We start from the raw sequence: 18,503 nt of genomic DNA on the forward strand, positions 1-18,503 counted from the left end.
AACAGTTTTCCACCCGGAACAAAGCCGTTGGGTGGTTCGGTTCGAGGGGGTGGCACTAGGCGCCTTTGCACCCCGTTCTTCTGTATTATTCAGGGCCGGCCGGGGTGTCGAAGAAAGTTATTTAGATGCACAATCGATCGTGCCCGAAGAGTTTATATTTTAAATTGACCCATTGGTTGTACAATGGCTAGTTAGTTGTGGGTGAAGGTATGTATTCGTAACAGGGGAAAAAAAATAATTTTCTTTCGTCGAACTTGTTGCGTTTCTGCGTTGTCTTGAAGTGGAATTTGTTTTTTTTTGTAGCATCTCGGTATGAAAATTAGTCTCGCGGTGGGTTTGTGCCACGGTGCATGCAACGCGCAGTATTGCTAATGCAATTTAAAATGCCAAATGACGTTTTTCACCAGGCGACGTTTTCCTGTTGCGGCAGCCATACCATTCCTTATCTTTCGTGTCCGGTCTGGGGGTGGGTGTGGCGAACGATAAGGGTCGTTTGCAACGGTCGTCTTCGTCAACTCGGTTGGGTTGGGAAAATCGATACCTGAACAATGTTTAATACACAGAGAGAGAGAGAGAGAGCTTGAGAATGCGAGAGAGAAAGGGAGATGAAGGGCGAGAACGAGACGGGAAGAAAAAGGGAAAGCACGTGTCCTGAGCTACCGCACAGATAAAGCCCTTCTGTGTCTATTTCTATTCGACCACCAATACTACCAACTGCCAGGGAAAAATGCTGAAAAACGCTGTGAGCTTTCCATCTAGAAGGATTGTACTTTCGTGTAGCCACTGTAGTGTACTTTTCATTGCCAGTCCGGTAAAGATGTACCACTTCCCAGCGGACACACAATGAAGCTTCGGTGGCCGGGGGTCGATGGAGTTTGTCTCTGCGGGGTGTGGTTTGTGGTTAAGCTGGGAAATATGTTAGCAACCGTGAACCGTGAAGGGTACGCAGTTTTCTTCGGCTTTTCCACCGGAAAAGACGGTGGCCCAGTTCCTTCACTCTGTGTGTGTGTGTGTGTCATTTCAAGCGACTTTGTGCGTTGACCATGACACTCGCCGTTGAATATGTTCTGCTGCAAGTTGAGAACGCCGGGAGAAAATGAAAAATGGAAAATGGCAGTTCCTGGTCATCGTTCCCTATCATCCCCATGCCAACCCGCGCCGTGGGCGGTTGCACTACTTCGATGGAACAAATATTGCGCTAAAAACCAAGCCGGATGATGGAAAGTTCGCGCTGCTTAGAGCACTCGTTGAAGTTAGGATCACGTTTTTCTCACTTTTCAATGGCTTCCACACGGGTGGCGTCGGTGTGTGGCCCGGGTTGTTGCTTTTTCGCTAAGGATTTGCTTCCCGCCCGTACACTGCTGTTGGATCGATTGGTGAATTCTTCAACAACCATGACTGGCATGGCTAGGTGGAAGGAGAGAAAAATCATGCATTCAAGACCGGGAGAAAGTTATTGACAAGGATGGGAAAAACTTTCCTGGATGTACTTTCCATAACAATAGAGTGTGCTACCCTGTGCTATAATATAGCTGTGGCAATAATTAATTTTCTTGTTGATTGAATTTTCTGCAGTGATATCGGTCGGAAAGAATGTGGCCCCCCGCCCCGATGTGAAGCTGCGCCAGCCAGTATTACGTGATAGTGCATGGAAAATGTACCGTACTGACCGTACCGGAAGTTGTGCGAAAAGTGTGATTATAAAAAAAACGATTCGACGTGATAAAACGTTTCCACATTGTATTGGCTGGGATTGCGGAACGATAGTAGTTGTGCAGTTCGAGAAGAATTAATTGGCAAAATTAGTACGGGTTCTGGCCATGGTTTATCATGCTGCATTATCTGTTTGTGTGCAGTTCTTTTTTTTCCACAAACTCCATGTTTTATTTTGTTTTTCCAAGCGATCGAATGCAAAAGTTGGGGTAAAAGGGCAATGTTTGCTCCCCCGACGAAAGCAGCTTTCGGTGCGTTTTATAATGTGTTTTGAACGGGTCGCCCCAGCCACTGTAAATGTGTTGGGCCCTTGAAGTCACACCGGTACGTGTACCGGTTGATGGGAGGGAACGGAAGTTCAATTTATAGCAGCAGCGCTGTATCAAAGTTGTTTTGGGAAAAGTTTCGAAGGGTAGATAATTACTTTCAAACTTGCCCTTTTTTGTGCTTTGCGTAGAGGTTTCAGAGGTTGTTTTAGGTGCGACGGCGTCTCCCTCCATGTGCGCTTTCGTTGCTGTTAAAGCGTTGCAGAACGGAAAAGCATGTGGCAATGGTTATGTGCTGTGGAGGGGTACCCAATGTTTCGTCTTTAGACCACAAAGTACAACGCTTTGGTTGGAGAAAATCCATTAAATGTTTAATCTGTTTAGTTGAGCAAAAGCTGACGGAAGAATTTCCACTGATTTACCGTAAATTGATGGATATGTTTCAGTTACAGATATAGAGAGGAATAGAATAACTGATAAGACGAAAGAGAGATAGAAAAAGAAAGAAAGAGACATAGTGGGAAAAAGAAAAAGAGAAATGGTAAAAAAGAAGATTTTCGTAGATACCTCAACCCTTGGAAATATAAGAATCTTGGTGAATTCACAAAGCTTCAGAGAAATACAATGCTCAGAAATATTCGTTTTCTGGAATTCATAAATCCTCAGAAAATTATTTAATTTGAAAAATAATTTTCAAGATTCAGAGATTTCGGTGTTTATGATTCTCCAGAGTTTTTCAGAGATTCATAAATCTTTTTGAATCATGAATCTGCAGTGAAGTAGATAGGCATTAACTATCAGAGATCAAATAATTTCATAGTCCTTATTTATCCAAAACTTCAAAGATTCGTGAATCGTTACACACTTAGAGATTCAGAGTGACTCTTCATTGATGACTTCATAAGACTAACCGTTCTCAAATGCAATTAACACAAACGTCTAAATACAGTGCGGACTTATAGCTATTATGCCTGTCAGCTTCTTCATTTGTGAACCTTTATGTCTGCTACTATATTTTGCATCTAAGAGTTAGTACATCTCGGGTGTGAAACAAAAATTGTTACAGTTTTATGACAATTTCCGATTGCACGAATCGATGTCGCTATGTAGTCCCGGGGGTGCGATCGTGATACTTGCAATCAAGCAAAAGAAAAATTACATGGCGCCGAAACAAAACGGAACGTGGGGAAGGAAAAATGTATGTCACGGTTTTCCCACCGTACTGTACTGTGCGCACCCCTTTTCCACAGTTGCTTTCCCAGCGAGGGTGCAAAGTTTGCTTGTCTAATGATTTAACTAGGTTTCGTTGATGGTAAACATATTTCTCTAATTTTAGCTTCCGCTAAAAGGTGGACAATTTTTCAGGCCATTGCGCACTTTCAACAGACGTTTTGTTTTCTTTGATGTGGTTTGGGTCGTTACATAGCTAGAACAGGCAAGTCGGGGACAATGCCGTAGCATGGTTTTGCAGGTACAGTGAAGGATGTTTGTGTACGTGTCTTTTTTCGTGTCTGCTGTAGGTTCCCTTCATTCCGCCTTCAGTCGAGCATGGATATGGATTTTGTTCTCGCGAGAAGTAGCCTTTAGTGAGGGGGGTTGGGTAAACTAGTGGATTAGTCAATATTGTCCCAGGGTCAGATATGTCAGGCACACGGGGATGCATTGTTACTCTGTGAGCTGTACGAGCTGCCTATCACGGCACATCAAAACCTGAGCTTTAATCACTTCCACCGCCTGTCGTCCGCAGCAAAAGCGGAAGAAAGTGTGCAGAAATCATAGCACGATAATCAAAATTGCTTTCATACGAGTGTGTTGTGTTGTTAGCGCGAGCGAACGAAAGGCCACAACGAACGGCCGGTGTAAACATGTCACTCAAATTCGGCTTGGCGACTGGCCGCATGCTGCACGATCTGACGCAATTTCTCATGGTCATTGATTGTCGTTGCTGTCGTTGATGTTGTTTTCGACTACTTGCTGCAGTCAGTTTCAATATTTTGCACTGCTGGAATAAGATGTTGTGATGTTGTTTGATGAGTGATAATTGTATGTTTTATAATAATAGTACTTTAGACGCAATAGCGTTTTTTGATTCTCAAACATGGTTTGAGTAAATTTGGAGATTGAAGTTGACAAAAAATTCGCAAAGCTGTATTGACGTATTTAAAGTACATAAATACTTTCGAGACCGTGCAGTTTTTAAGGAGAAATGTGAACTTTGAAGAATCAAGCTTCAAGATAGCTTTCCAGTCATCAAGAACTGTAGAAACAGAACTGAACACTGCGCTGTTTCAGACGGTACGAACCACGTATTCTTCTATAAAACAAAACCATATCGTTAGTTTCCTAAACACCATGGATTGCATAATCTTAAAGTTCTTTGTACAGATTGTTATACACAGTCCGGCGTTGAAGGTAACGCAAGCTGCTGGTTCGCTTCGCTAAGCCGTGTTACATCGTTAGCTGGTTAAGGCATGCGCAACAAAGAAAACGAATGTCTCTACGTCACGGTTTCGTAAGCGAACGGCCAGCTCTTGAAATGTTACATATTTATCACCTTTGGATACGGTAAATGATCCGGTTCCGGTTTCATTTCACGGCGCGGCGCCACCGGGCGCAGAACGTTAAAAATATGTCTTCCGGATGTGTAATGCTATTCGCGCATGGCATGGTGCGAGCCCTTAGGAAATCCATTGGCACGGTGATGAAACGGGATGCCCTAATTCGGGTGTATCCCCTCTCGCTGTTTCGGGGGTGTCGTCCAACGATGAGAGGTATAAATTCAATATCGTTCGAGTTAGGGTTGCTTCCCTGAGGGTGTCTTTTGAGGGAGACCGAACACCGTGCGGCCATTGCTGTCTGCTGCCAGCATCTCTCTCCCCAATGCTGGATGATGTATGCCGTCTTTGGTTACTGTACAGGTAGCACCATCAGTGCTGACGGATATTTGATAAACAAGTCTTAAAACCCCTCTCCCTCCTCCCCTCCACCCCTTCACCCTCACCTGCACAGGTCAACTAAAACCGGCGGGTGCCCTGGTACCAGAAGCGAAAAAGGTGGTGTGCACACTGGTGCTGCGTAAAGCCAGAGTAGTAATTTCTTTTTATGGAAGGGTGATTTAAGGAAATTTCTTGTCGCGAGCAACTACCAACTACCCGGGCATGCCCAATTGGTGAAGGTGGTGATGATGATGATGATGATGCCCCGACGAACGCCTAAAAGGGGGGGAAGAAGTTTAAAGCGCACAGCGAACGAGCGCACGGGAAATTGGTTTGCTAGTTCAATTTGCTGCTCAATAATTAGGTTGAAAATGAAAATTTTCCCCCTTGCTCACGCTGACAGACGCGAGACTCTTGCGGGCAAAGAATGTACAAACGGAATGGGCGGACGAAAAATGCGGCTGTGTCCTGTGTTCACGTGTCGCGCAACAATTTTCTCTGCTGGCAAAAAGATGCTGCTACCGTGTAACAGTATTACCATGACTTTTTTTTTGTTGTTGCAGCACGTTGACCGGTGTCGTTCGGGAAGGAAATTGGGTTTTGAAATGTTTTCCATGCTGGGCATCGTAAGGCGGAGATCGCCCGTGGTGGTGAAACATTACCACTGTCACCTAAAGGCAAGGTGTATCAGTTTGCCAAAGTGGAAAGATTTGCCAACACTTATTAGTTTTGGTAGTGCTGAGAAGTTTTAGCAGCAGTCTTTAAACTCACCACACATATCACAATGCTATCAATATATTGTATTATTATTATTATCTATTGTGGGGCGTGTGTGTTTCCTTCAAGTTTAGCAATAAATTTAATATTGGTGATGGCTTTTCAAAAACACGCTGCGCCTGAAAGAGAAGGGAGGAGTTTCATTTGAATCTTTTACATTTAACTACCTCGAATTGAAGTGCCATTTCCTTTGCATGTTTAAGGAATTTTCCGGCTAGCGCTTCAAACGAGCAGTTTCATTAAAGTACTCTTGCCCTTATCCGTACTATCATAATATCATTTGGCATGCATAACATATCCCCCCTCCCCCTGAGAAAACATTCCACGATGCGCCTTTAACGTTCTCCCGTTCGCTTCATCTTCGTTATGCTCGTTGTGTTTCGCTTTATTTTGTTATTTGTTCTTTATACGATCAATAATTGTTTTATAACATACGCTCTATCTCTCTCTCCCTCTCTCGTTTTAACAAACGTACCAGATTGTTGGCTTTATTTATCCGTTTTGTTTATCTCTTTTCTTTTTCTCTTTCTTTTCCCGCTGCTTAAATAAATTCCGGATTTCGGTTTTCGTTTTTTGAACGACCAAACAACTGCTACAAAACAATACAACCAAACACTACGTATAACGTAAATTTTAACATACAACTGTGTTACACAATTTAATAACACTTCTGGCTTACCTTGCCTATTATCTCGCCATCGGCTGGTTTTTGTGTCTGGTTTGGGTTTCTTCTGCGACGTGGCACCGTACCGTGTCTTTGTGCGATGCATCAACTACTGTGCGCTGTGTAATTAATGGAATTTCGGTACCGATCATCATGATTCTACATGCTTCTTGTGGATATATCTATCTTAAAATTAAAAAAAAAACAATACCAAACAACGCCAAACTAAATGATATTCACATACACACACATATATATATATATACACACACACATACCAAACTCCCAACTCGATCGTGCTTAATTGGTGGTACATTATTCGTAACTCATCGCCACTTACCATTTTACCATCTCTATTGTGCTGTAATCCTGCCTTTCTCTGCTTTCTTTTGGTTCACCCGCGACGATCGACGGCTGCGTGATCCATCCGAATGAATGAACAAACATGGCGCTTCCCGCGATCGATCTCCTCCCCCCGCCACTTGCCGGTACATTTGTTTTGTCTACTGCCCTGGTGCGCGTCATGCCGCGCGTGTGCCGAACAGCTCACAAACTGCAGCAGCAGCAGGCGCAAGAGTCCCGGAAAAAGGGCAAACTGAAAGAGATATTCTCACACGATTTCATGGGTATAGCAGCGAACCACGATACGGAATGAGCTCTGCTGCATTCCTTTTGTTATGGTTTTTTTGTTCAAGTTTTTCTTTCTTGTGTTTTGGTTGCGCAGTTTGCAGTTTGCGTTTCGATTTTGCATTCCGGATAGTAGTATGTTCCGTTGTATGATTAGTTGCTCCTTTTATGGTTGGTTTATGTAATCGGGTTTTATTTTAATTCTAGTTTGCATTTGTTTTCTGATACGCATAGTGCATTGATTGACCTTTCCCGTTCCCGGGTTTCGTTGATTGTGTTTCAAAATATCTAATTTTATTGTGTTCTTGTTTAGTTGCATTTGGTCTTTTCGTTTTCTTCTTTGCTGTACCTGATTTTGCCCTTATGGCCCCTTACACTCACTCTTCTGTCTTGTTTTTTTCCGACTCCTTGTGTACTGTCGTAATGTAACAAAACGGTTGTGCCTGTCTACCTGTGTTGTGTATTTCCCAGTTTTCCGCGTCTTCGCATTCCTTGTCTAATTCTTCTATTCTCATTAGACCTGTTTGCTTGCAGTTTGTTCGTGTTTTAGTTATCTGTTGGTAGATGAACATGGCTAGATATTGTCTATTTTTGATGTAAAAGCTCATTGCTTGATTGTCTGGAAGAAAAGAACCACTTTATTTACACGAATGAATAACCTCTGTTAAGGTTTGCTGTAAACTCCGTACTTTATAGCGAATTGTGAATTTTGATTGTGTGTTTTCTATTAATATAACAAATACGTAAAATTTCGAAGGTAAGGTTTAAAGACATCACCATCAGTACTTTGTCACCCAGAGTTTTGAACAGATTACCATGAAATTGAAAGATATTTCAATGTTTGATTAAACGTTAGAAAGCATTACAGAAAGCATTTTAAATACTATCGCAATGTGATAATTTATTTGATTTAATTCATTCATCATTAGAATGGATGGATATCACATTTATAGATTATTGTATCAAAGATGGTTATTTTAGTTTAATTTATTGAAGTTATTTTGTTTTAAATATTGGGAATAGGAAGATGATTTCGATTGTTGTTTCAATCAACTCAGTAAAATTCCTCTCGAGCAGTTCGAGCTAGTACTGAGTCTGCAAGATCTTCCAAACTGAGAGAGTTTTGATTTTGCCCACATGAACAGGTCGGACATACTGTTAACAGCTACCTGTTACATATGCATGAATGAGTTTGTAAAGCGATTCTCTTTCTCTGCGTCCCGTTCGTTGAATATGTAAATTTTCCCCTATTGGAGCTTCTTCGAGTCCTTGGAATTCGCAGCAAAACCATCTCGAAGACGAACCCTCGCTCCTCCTCGCGTAAGTGTCGTAAAGCCCTTTTTTTGCTTGCCTTGCTCGGAGTCCGCACCGGTTTGCCCATTACTCACACGTGCCCCCTGTGCGACAGGAATGGATTAAAAAAGGGAAAACAAAGTCGGCAGGCAGGCGGTGACGAGTGAATTGCAAGTAGACGGAATTGTTTATTCAGTCGACTCGCGGGTTGGGTGAACCATCTGCCGCATGTGAAGTTCCAATTTTGTTGTGCTCTTCTGTGTGCTGTTGCTGATTTAGCTGTCAATGTCATTATCATGGATGAATTGGCGAAGGCAACCAGTGGCCGCGCGGTGTGCTTGAAGGGTTATGGCATGGGCTGGACCGTATTTTATTGCGATTGTTACTGTTGTTATCGTTTACGACTTAATTGGATGATCGTTTGGCTTGATAAATTTGATCCATTTCTGACCTGGTCGTTTTGGTTTGGCTGCCGGAGCGTTGAAGTAAATACATAAGACGATGAATAATACGTTGCAAGAGTTATTGCAACGTTTATTGCCAACAATCTTTACCTCTGCCGCGCGTTTGTGATGTCGATAGTTATCGTAACGGCGGATTTAAATGGTTAAAATAATGGTTTACTGAGAACATTAGATTTCGCGTGTCAAGGACCGCCAGGAAGTCTATGGTCATAATTTGACTTCAATGCAGATAAGCGTTCTTGCATTAGGTCGATTCGTCGCAGCATAGTTTTATTTGCTCGTGCCGTCATTTTTGTTGCACACGCTCAGGAGCATCTACTTTAGTAAACATTGCTTGTATCATTTGGTCGGGAAGATGTTTGTTTGTTTTTTTTTTTCTCACGAACGGTAGTAATTACTTAATACCTATCACTGCCATCATCGACTCACGTGGCATCCTTCATGTTGCGTGCGCTTTGTATCACGCATGATAAGCAAGGCAAAACCTAGCCGGATGTGAATGTTTTGAGCACTGGTACCATAATTTTATCCCAGTTTTCCACTCGGGTTCCTGGTGGATTTGTTCATACATTATCAGTCAGCAAGAAAGGAAATTGATGCCCCGACCTCCTCTGTGGTGGCTGGTGGTGGCACATTTATGATCCTTTCTTATCACACACTCAAAAGACCATCAACGGTGATGGATCTGCACATGAGTTGCGCCGTATTAGCGTAGGTTGAGCGAATGATTGATTGCAGAGTGTGGTGGAAAATCAGCAAAAATTGTGGTTTCCATCTTCAACGACCGTATATATATATTTATATCTAAAGATGCGGGTATATCAGGCCATTTCAGCTATAGCGGAGGGTTGCCTTTCATCGCGTTAAAGTTAAACAAAAAGGTACATTGATAAGATCCAAAGTGAGCAGGAGTTTCTGCACTACAGTCTACCGGGCGCCTCCATCTGCCCACGAAAAAAGCTTTAAGATGTTGGCGTTCTTCCATGAGCTGTTCTTTCCGTAATTAACCAACTGTTAAGCATGATTTATTGTGGTTTTAATTGAAATATGTTTTCGTTTAACTTCAAGGTTGCTTCCCTCCTTTGATTTAGTCAACTACAAGCTTGGTACAACTTCTTGTAGAGCTGTTGTCTGTTGTTGTTCCAGAGTGCGTTTTACCGTATAACTTACCGTACCTTTTTCCTGCTCTTGTCCACTAGTTCGTAGCTAGTAAAGTGTATTATGCTCTGCACTTTTAGGATAAACATTAATGTGTGTTGTCTTTGCGTAGTACCTTAAGAACGGTCGCCTGTTAGTAGTTGCATTACTAATGATTTTTGTTTTGTTTCTTCTTCTTTTGTTTTTCGTTGCAGGTCAGTATTTCGCATACCTCAGAAATATTCAAAGGTTGTAAGCGTGTTTGGTATTATTAAAACGGTGTAAGAGTGTCTGCCGATTTTAAATAGAATAACAACGCGGATGCTAACGGGACACGTAATATGATGAGGTTGGATTTTGCGTACGAATGTTTTGAGCAGGAAGTATCTCTCAGCGTTTGTTGGGAAGCGTCCGTGAATAATTTGGATCGATAAATATCGTTTTCGTTGGAGAGCTCATTAAAGTTTTTTTTATTAATAACGTGACAGGTATAGTTCCAATTATATTGTTAAAAACAAATAATGCCATTAGCTCAAGTTTCGCATTTAATTCCCACTGGCTCGGGAAGTAAACCAACAACCGATACGCCGTCATTTTGCAAACACTGCAAATGTGTTTTTTCCCCCGTTCCGTGTACCATGCAAAACGTAACGAAACTGTCATCATGCGAGAATACGCGTCATCGTCGGCGCGACTTTGGTGATTTTAGCTACCAGCAAATTACCGGCTACCAAGCACCCTGCCATTAGTTAACGTTTGCATACATAATACTGGACAGATATGGGTACGACCGAACATAGACATGCAATCGTGCTCTCCAGACTTGAGGTTTTTCGTCGCCGCGTATAGTTGAAGTTCATGGCCAACGATTTTGCGTTCGACTGGCAACAACTTGCTCGGTGGGGCGTTACGGCTGGATGGTTTTGAACAACTTGATTGTTTATTTACTTCATTCTATGTTTTGCTCGGTGAACAGTTCCCGCTGTCGGCAGGCATTGCACAGATGGGGTCTTCTGTTGATGGGGGTAATTCAACACGAGCTAGTTTGAATATGCACTGATAAAATCGGCGGCCGTAGTAGAGCTAAGGAAGCGAATTTGTGAAACATGCAGTGGTTGGTATTGTCGCTTGTGGACTTGTTACATTTGTTACAAAGGACTTACAATACTTTATTCGGTCCAATTGCCAACTTTCGTTATTTTAAACCCATTGAGTAGTTAATGTTTTTTATTTAGTGTTTGTGTGAATTTTAAAGGTTTGTTACACATATTTTGCGGAAAAAATATGCTACCGTGGATCAACGGATAGTGCCAGACCGTAAAGCCAAGTAGGAAATCCGTACATGTGAAGTTGGCAAGAGGGAAAACACCACAGCATCTAGTTCTGTTTACAAACCTATAATTTGCTCATTCCATCGAAACGTTGCCGATCTACAATGCAGTAGGATGTAAAGCGCACAATGTTCAATCGTTCAACGCACCATCAAAGTTGATGAAGTGCCCGTAGAGTACTGTGTGTGTTGGACTCCTCCACTATTACTGTTATTTCCATTAGTACTGCCAACATCACACCAACATTTCTGTAACTATTGTTACCACAGACGGGTGCTATTAATTCGTGCATCAATTGCATTCGATTAGGCTCACGCGATGCTGCCGATGACGATTTAAATGCCGGCAACTACATGGTTGGGGATTGCCGACGACACCGACGTCACCCATGCTAATAGTACACTAGCGCGCGGCAATCTCACAAAACACAATCGACCTGCAGGGCCGGCCCTGCGCCTCCGCAGTGGGTGTAACCCCCTGTTGGTCACGTTTATTTTTCCTTTTTTTCTCACTTTATTTTCTTACAATAAACCGGGTTTGTTCGATGATCGCAAATTAGGTGCAATTAAACCGGTCTCCCATTGTGGGTCGCTTTCCCGCACCTCGCGCGTCTTTCGCACGTGGCGCAAAAACATTTGCGGCAGATTTGCATTTACAAAAACTAGAATTTTCTCTGGAAAAAGCTTGAAATCTTCACCATATGATTGTCTAGCCCGCAACAGGTTTGAGAAAAAGCTAATTTGGTGGCTTGTTTCGCGAATGAATGCATCGTTTTGCTTGATTACCCTGCTCATGACATTCGGTCCGGGTTGAGTTGAGGTACATTGAATACAATTTCTGCGAGAATAAGAGAAATAGAGTAGATGATGTTCAGCGTTGGAATTTAAAAAAAACACTATGTGCTATTTTGTGTTACTTCCCACTTATTTATTTATTTGTATAAAATCTGCCAATTTATTTGGCCTTTAAATTTACCAGATTGCTATGTGTAAAACCTTTATTTTATTTAATATATTCTGGTAAGATTTTGACCGTTGCAAGTGTCATATTGATTTAATACAGTATAAAGTGTCATATTTCTGGATGGAATCCAAATATTGATCTAAATGCTGCGCCATTGAGTATTTAGGCATAATGTTCACGAATATGAGCGGTGTGATATAAGACGAGGGCTGATTTTGTGCTCGAAGTTCTACATGAAATAACTTCGTGTATTTATTGAACGTCTGTACAAGTTTTTTAAATAATTCAAGAGGTTTTAAACAGTTGTTATTGAATCACTATCACCGATGGGATTAAAGATGGAGGGTATCAAATCGATGCGAACGGACTCTTTAATACATAAGACACACGGGATGTTTAAGCTACACTAACTTTTCAAGAGCAATTGACCTGATGTGGCATGAGTGCAACATACTGTACAGCTCACAGGTTAAATATAGCATCATAAACGTGAGCATCTGATGATGCACAACTGCCGCTTAGAGGCGATTTACCTTAACGAGTTTGTGCAGTCAACAGTGATGAGATTGTACACCTTTATTAAAGGACGCAAACTGTATATGGTTAACGACATTGATTATTACCAATTAAAATCTTTTCTATTTAGAAGAATATTCATTCTTCACATTTTATAGGCTTTCTAAACTTCAGTGAAAGCTTACCGTTTCACTTTCATCCTTTAAATTGTTTAACGTTAGCCAGCAGATTTGTCCCAAAGGCAACGAATCACTCGGGGTAAGGTAAAGAAAATTCCGCCTATAAATAGTTGATGTGTTTCCCTGTCCGTGTTGTTGCTGGACTACTGCTTCAGTCGAATGCAGAATGTAATGGTTTTGTGTTCGTCTTACCTGGCGGTTGCACATGTTGGTTTTTTTACAAAGCGGATAATTTAATTATAACACCGCTTGCACAATACGTGTTGTGCTACGGAACATAACCGACAGATTATTATACTTCCGGCTAAATAATAACTATTTATGAGAACGTGCCAATTAGCTAAAACGATACATTAGAGAATCAATCGATTACTTGAAAGTTACTGTAAGTTTTAGCTACATTTTAGAGTTTTGTTTAGATACTCTATATTTAATCACTTCTTTTTATCTAGTAATATGTTAGTATACTGGTATGTTAGGTTTTAATTATGATTATAATTATAAGGACTAATAAAAACTCGTGATAAATGTTGTCCACTTTGTTTTTGTTTCTTCATGATAGTTCGGGGATGTCGTCCAGGAAAATCAGTACCTATGCCAGAGGAAGAAATTCGAGCACTATGTCTTAAATCTCGTGAAATCTTCCTGCAACAACCAATACTTCTGGAATTGGAGGCTCCACTTAAAATTTGCGGTAAGTATTGAGAGTGTAAAAGATATCAGAACATACCAGATTTCTGCAATGGATTGTATGTTTTTTTGCATCGTTTTCCAATCCTTCTAGGTGATATACATGGACAGTACACAGACCTGCTGCGACTTTTCGAATATGGAGGATTCCCCCCAGAGGCCAACTATCTATTCCTGGGCGATTATGTGGATCGAGGCAAACAGTCGTTGGAAACGATCTGTCTTCTGTTAGCATACAAAATCAAGTATCCGGAAAACTTTTTCCTATTGCGCGGAAATCATGAGTGTGCCAGTATTAATAGGATATATGGTGAGAAAGCAAGGGTATAATTGAAATTAGCAATCATCAGTAACAACAAAATGTATTCTAATTTAGGATTCTACGATGAATGCAAACGGCGGTACAACGTGAAATTGTGGAAAACGTTCACGGATTGTTTCAATTGCCTGCCCATTGCTGCCATTATTGATGAGAAAATATTCTGTTGTCATGGAGGCTTGAGTCCGGATTTGAATGTAAGTGTTGGTAACCGTTTTTTATATTGGATGGTTAAAAAGTTGTGTTTTATTTCTTTTCTTTTTTACACAGCACATGGAACAAATAAAACGCATAATGCGACCTACAGACGTTCCCGACACGGGGCTGTTGTGCGATCTGCTGTGGAGTGATCCGGACAAAGATGTTAAAGGTTGGGGAGAGAACGATCGTGGCGTTAGCTTCACGTTTGGTGTGGATATTGTTTCCAAGTTTTTACTTATTCACGAGCTGGATCTCATTTGCCGAGCGCACCAGGTCGTGGAGGACGGGTACGAGTTCTTTGCCCGTCGATCGCTAGTAACGCTGTTTTCCGCTCCAAACTATTGCGGTGAATTCGACAATGCTGGTGGTATGATGTCGGTAGACGCAAATCTAATGTGTTCGTTTCAGGTATGTCGTCACAGCGCTTCTTTGCGGTTTTATTGTCAATGACGTTATTTTTGTTGTTGCGTGTACCATTTTTGTTTCAGATTCTAAAACCATCGGAAAAGAAGGCTAAATATCAATATAGCGGAACGAATAATCAGCGACCGCAGACACCCCAGCGCAATCAAAATCCAACCAATAAACGGAAATAATAATTTCTCTCCCTTCTCAACCGCTACCTAACGAGACGCAGCAAGAAGAAGTCATCAACAACGGCCAGTTCGTCGGCAAACACCGCCACCAATGCCACTAACGTTTCCAACAGTATTGATGGTGATGATGAAATTATGCTCACCGGTACCTCCGTGCCGTACGATCCTGCAGCAGAGCATTTAGCGCAAGGTCAGGACCATGAACGAGTTAACGTAGTAAACGGCACCACGGCAGCAACCGGTGCAGTAGCTTCGGCTTCATCAGGCGCGTCATCGTCTTCGGTGTTGCTGAAAAATGTTCCAATAAAAGCAATCGTGTTTTCTGACCAATCTTTGCAAAGTATTGATAACGATACGACCACGCCGCATTTACGACCCGCTACCCCCTCTACACTCGGCCGTCCGGATATCTCGCTTATGGAAAGAAGAGGATCTGCAGTGCAGGAGGAAGACTGTTCCTTGCCGTCACCACCGCCTCCACCGTCGATACAAACGGTGCCAGTGATGCAACTGCAAGCTCTTCACCTACACCAACCAATTCCACAGTATCCACAAGACGCAGCAGTACATGGCATGGAGCAGGCCGCGCATAATGCAGCGACCTCGGCACGCTCATGCTTTTCTCCGCCACCACCAGCCGTTGTAACGACCGCGGTAATGAGTACCTCTGGGTCTCACGTGATGCCTGGTGGAGCTGGCCCCAATAGGCAGTTGCCGCCCTATCCACCGGCGGTACCGCTTCCGAAGCCGACACCTATTTGGATAACACCGGTACCACGCCCAACAGTTGCCGGTAGCAGTACGCTTGGAAGAGAAAGGCCTCCTACCGTGTCGGCAAATGCGTATTCTACCGCATCCACCATTACCGTAGCTACCGGCAGTAATAGCTCGGCAGTTGTTTCGACTGTGCCTATCTTGCGTACATTCGGTGCCTCAGCGGGCTCACGTCAAAATTCATTTGGCAGCTAAACGGTGCTGTACATGTTCGATGTGTGAGCGCCATAATTAGGTCAGCTCTATATTATATCGTGCGTATGAAAGTTAAGGCTGTAAGCGTGTGATCTAGACGGAAACATGGGAACGGATAGGGCTATTATGGACCAGGATCGGTTGGATAACAAAATAGTAAAAGAGTGGCCACAAAAGTTTAGTTGGTAGAATGGTCTTACAAAAACAAAACATAACGATGATGACTATCAAAATGTGTCGCGACAAAATGGGAAGCGTGTGAGAATGTGAGAGAATTTAAGATGCATGAGAAGGGATACACAAAATCGCGCTTCGAAGTTAAGCGAGGAACGCGAAGGAAAACAAAAATTAACTAGTTTTTATTGAATGATATTGTTAACAAATACACACCATGCGGAAAAGATCGAACTGCTTTCACGTTCTGCCTAACTAACCAGTCAAAGCATAAGAGCATGTCGATGTTTTCCGCAGGGCACAAACACATACACACACCGTGCACTATCAGAAAAGCGCAAAATCAGATGCTTTTTGTACTAATGAAGTGTGTTTTGTGTGAGATACTTGCAGAAAGAAAGTAAATTAAACGCATGATAATAAATCGCATACGACAGATATTCGGAAGCGTGACATCGCGTAGGATAAAAGTGAACTAAGCAGATAAATTAAATGCCACAGTGGCACACACACACACCACAGGGATAGGAGAACACTGGAAAAAAAGGAAGGCAGGAGATGGTAGCATGGTAGCGTTCAACGTATGGAGAAGTCTTATGCCAATCCAAGCAATTGAAAATGGCCGCACTGTCCTCGGCACTAAGGGGTTTGAAGAAAACACAGACAAAAACACACCAATAAGCTGAAGCGGCACATTACAAGTGATGAGCAATGAGAGTGACCCGTATATAAACACATACAACACGTACACTGCTGGTACCAGTCACAAAGAGGTGTCTGTTTCACGTGGTGTGGATAAAATATACAAGTTTCCACATAGCACACTAAATAGTTGTGCTCCGTAATATTATGCATCTAACCGCAGGCAGATACGGCTAGACGTATTGGTGTGTCGATAAAGAGACGGATACGGATATATACATATAAAAATGGAGTACATTTTCAACAGTAGTAAACATAGTGTTACAAAATCCGTACAGGACGATCACAAGGGCATTGCAGCAGAAAGCCAGCAACGTTTGATTTGATCAAATCAATCAATAAATTGTGTAGATGGGGGTGAAACATGCGTCCCGGACAAAGGTAGGAACGATTGATGCTATCATAGGGCAGCAGAATGATGAATAGTAAAGAGCGGTGGAGCGTGTGGATACGGAAGCAGAAGAGATAATTATATATATAAAAGATGTAGATACACATACGGATATATAAATACATATGTATGTATGGTACGCATTACTCAAAACTGGCGACGCGGTAAATACGCATGAGAGATTTTCCGATTATTTTCGGTTGATCGTTTTATTGCCTTCTGGAAATTAAAAGTAGGAAATTGTATATTTTCTCCCTCAAGTCGTCGGCAAAGGGAGAGCAGCATGTGACGAAGGTGTGTATGCACTGTAGTGAGGAATAGTAATCAAAGATCAAATGTTCGATCACTGCATATTGTTTGGTGCATATTGTAGAGAAACGTATGCACACATGCTTGCAAACCGTATCAACCGTATGGATGACGCCCATTTAGGGCGGGTAATGGGACGAACACGAGCATGTACTGTAAAGCACTGTAAAATACAACCAACAACAAAACTAACGCATCCATGCATCTTCATCTTTTACATGCGCGTGTAAAGTCGCAATCATTAGCATCAGGGTGCGGTTCGGTAAATGGAAACATTTTTGCTACACAAAAAAGGTCAAACTGAATGGTTTATGCATTTACACCATGAGGAAGAACACGATAAGAGTGTCAAGCGTAGAGTATGGTTCAAGTCGTATGTGTGTGTATGTGTGTTGTTTTAATCGTTTTAAAGCTTCCAAAGATTATTTATATCTTAGTTATGAAGATGCGCTTGCCTCGGCAACGGCTTCTGCTTTCTGCGTTCGGGTTTATCGAACATCGTTTTCGATTAACCGAACTGGGTTTCCGCATCCGTACGTTACGGATGAATAAACATGCAGTTGTTGATTAAAGTTCAATGTTTTTCCACAAAACCCCAATGTCTCTATCTTTGTTAATGGTCGTGTATTTTTGATGTATTTGCTTCGTTCTGTCTGTGTTATTTGGCCCACATCCATTAATATAGGCTCTCTGGAGTTTAAAACTGTGCATGCCGAGTGGATCTTCACACATTATATCAAAGTATTCGTTAACTAAGAGACCGAATGCAATGAAATGAAATGAAAAGGCTAAAATGTGTTTCACAACAGCATATACAGTGTTGTTTGTTTCTAACGCGCCGTACAAGTAATGGCTTTCCTTGTACCTTGTGGTCGTCGAATGGTGCGACGTACCCATGTTTTTTTGTTGTCCATCCTTACATACATTCGGAAAATTATTACTCTAACGTTTCTTTGGCTGTGAAAGAGAAGTGCATAGCAGAACAAATAAACCCTTGGAGGAAGTGCATGAGATGCATGTAGGCGGATGGATTGTACAACGTAAATCCACTGCACCGTGTTTCCACTGAACCAAAGCTGAACGCAACTGGCAACGGATAGCAAGAGAAGAAACCATTAATTATAAACCAAATTGTCTCCCGAGGCTGGTAGATGATGATCGCTCGTTTCATTCACAAAACAACCATTTATACATGTCACCGGTTTGGAAGGCTTTTACAAACACTCTTTTTACATTCAATCGACACACGCGACACAGGACACGGTAACAATAACAAAAAAAATATG

General features: G+C 42.0%; 1 protein-coding gene across 2 annotated transcripts in view; it reads left to right on the forward strand.

The window, feature by feature from the left end:
• Positions 1–17,285, forward strand: part of LOC128299663 (serine/threonine-protein phosphatase PP1-beta catalytic subunit) — a 30,514-nt gene extending 13,229 nt beyond the window's left edge. Inside the window, exons 3-8 of one of the 2 annotated variants that reach the window (XM_053035684.1) lie at positions 6,902–6,982; positions 13,429–13,560; positions 13,651–13,866; positions 13,933–14,072; positions 14,146–14,484; positions 14,565–17,285. In XM_053035684.1, the coding sequence (XP_052891644.1) occupies positions 6,902–6,982; positions 13,429–13,560; positions 13,651–13,866; positions 13,933–14,072; positions 14,146–14,484; positions 14,565–14,672 (1,016 nt within the window). In that variant the 3' untranslated portion in view covers positions 14,673–17,285. The remainder of the gene's footprint in view (positions 1–6,901; positions 6,983–13,428; positions 13,561–13,650; positions 13,867–13,932; positions 14,073–14,145; positions 14,485–14,564) is intronic. The other variant, XM_053035685.1, reaches the window with a different exon arrangement.
• The last annotated feature ends 1,218 nt before the right edge of the window (positions 17,286–18,503 follow it).

The sequence above is a fragment of the Anopheles moucheti genome, chromosome 2 (assembly GCF_943734755.1).
Source record: "Anopheles moucheti chromosome 2, idAnoMoucSN_F20_07, whole genome shotgun sequence".
Classification (NCBI taxonomy): Eukaryota; Metazoa; Arthropoda; class Insecta; order Diptera; family Culicidae; genus Anopheles; species Anopheles moucheti.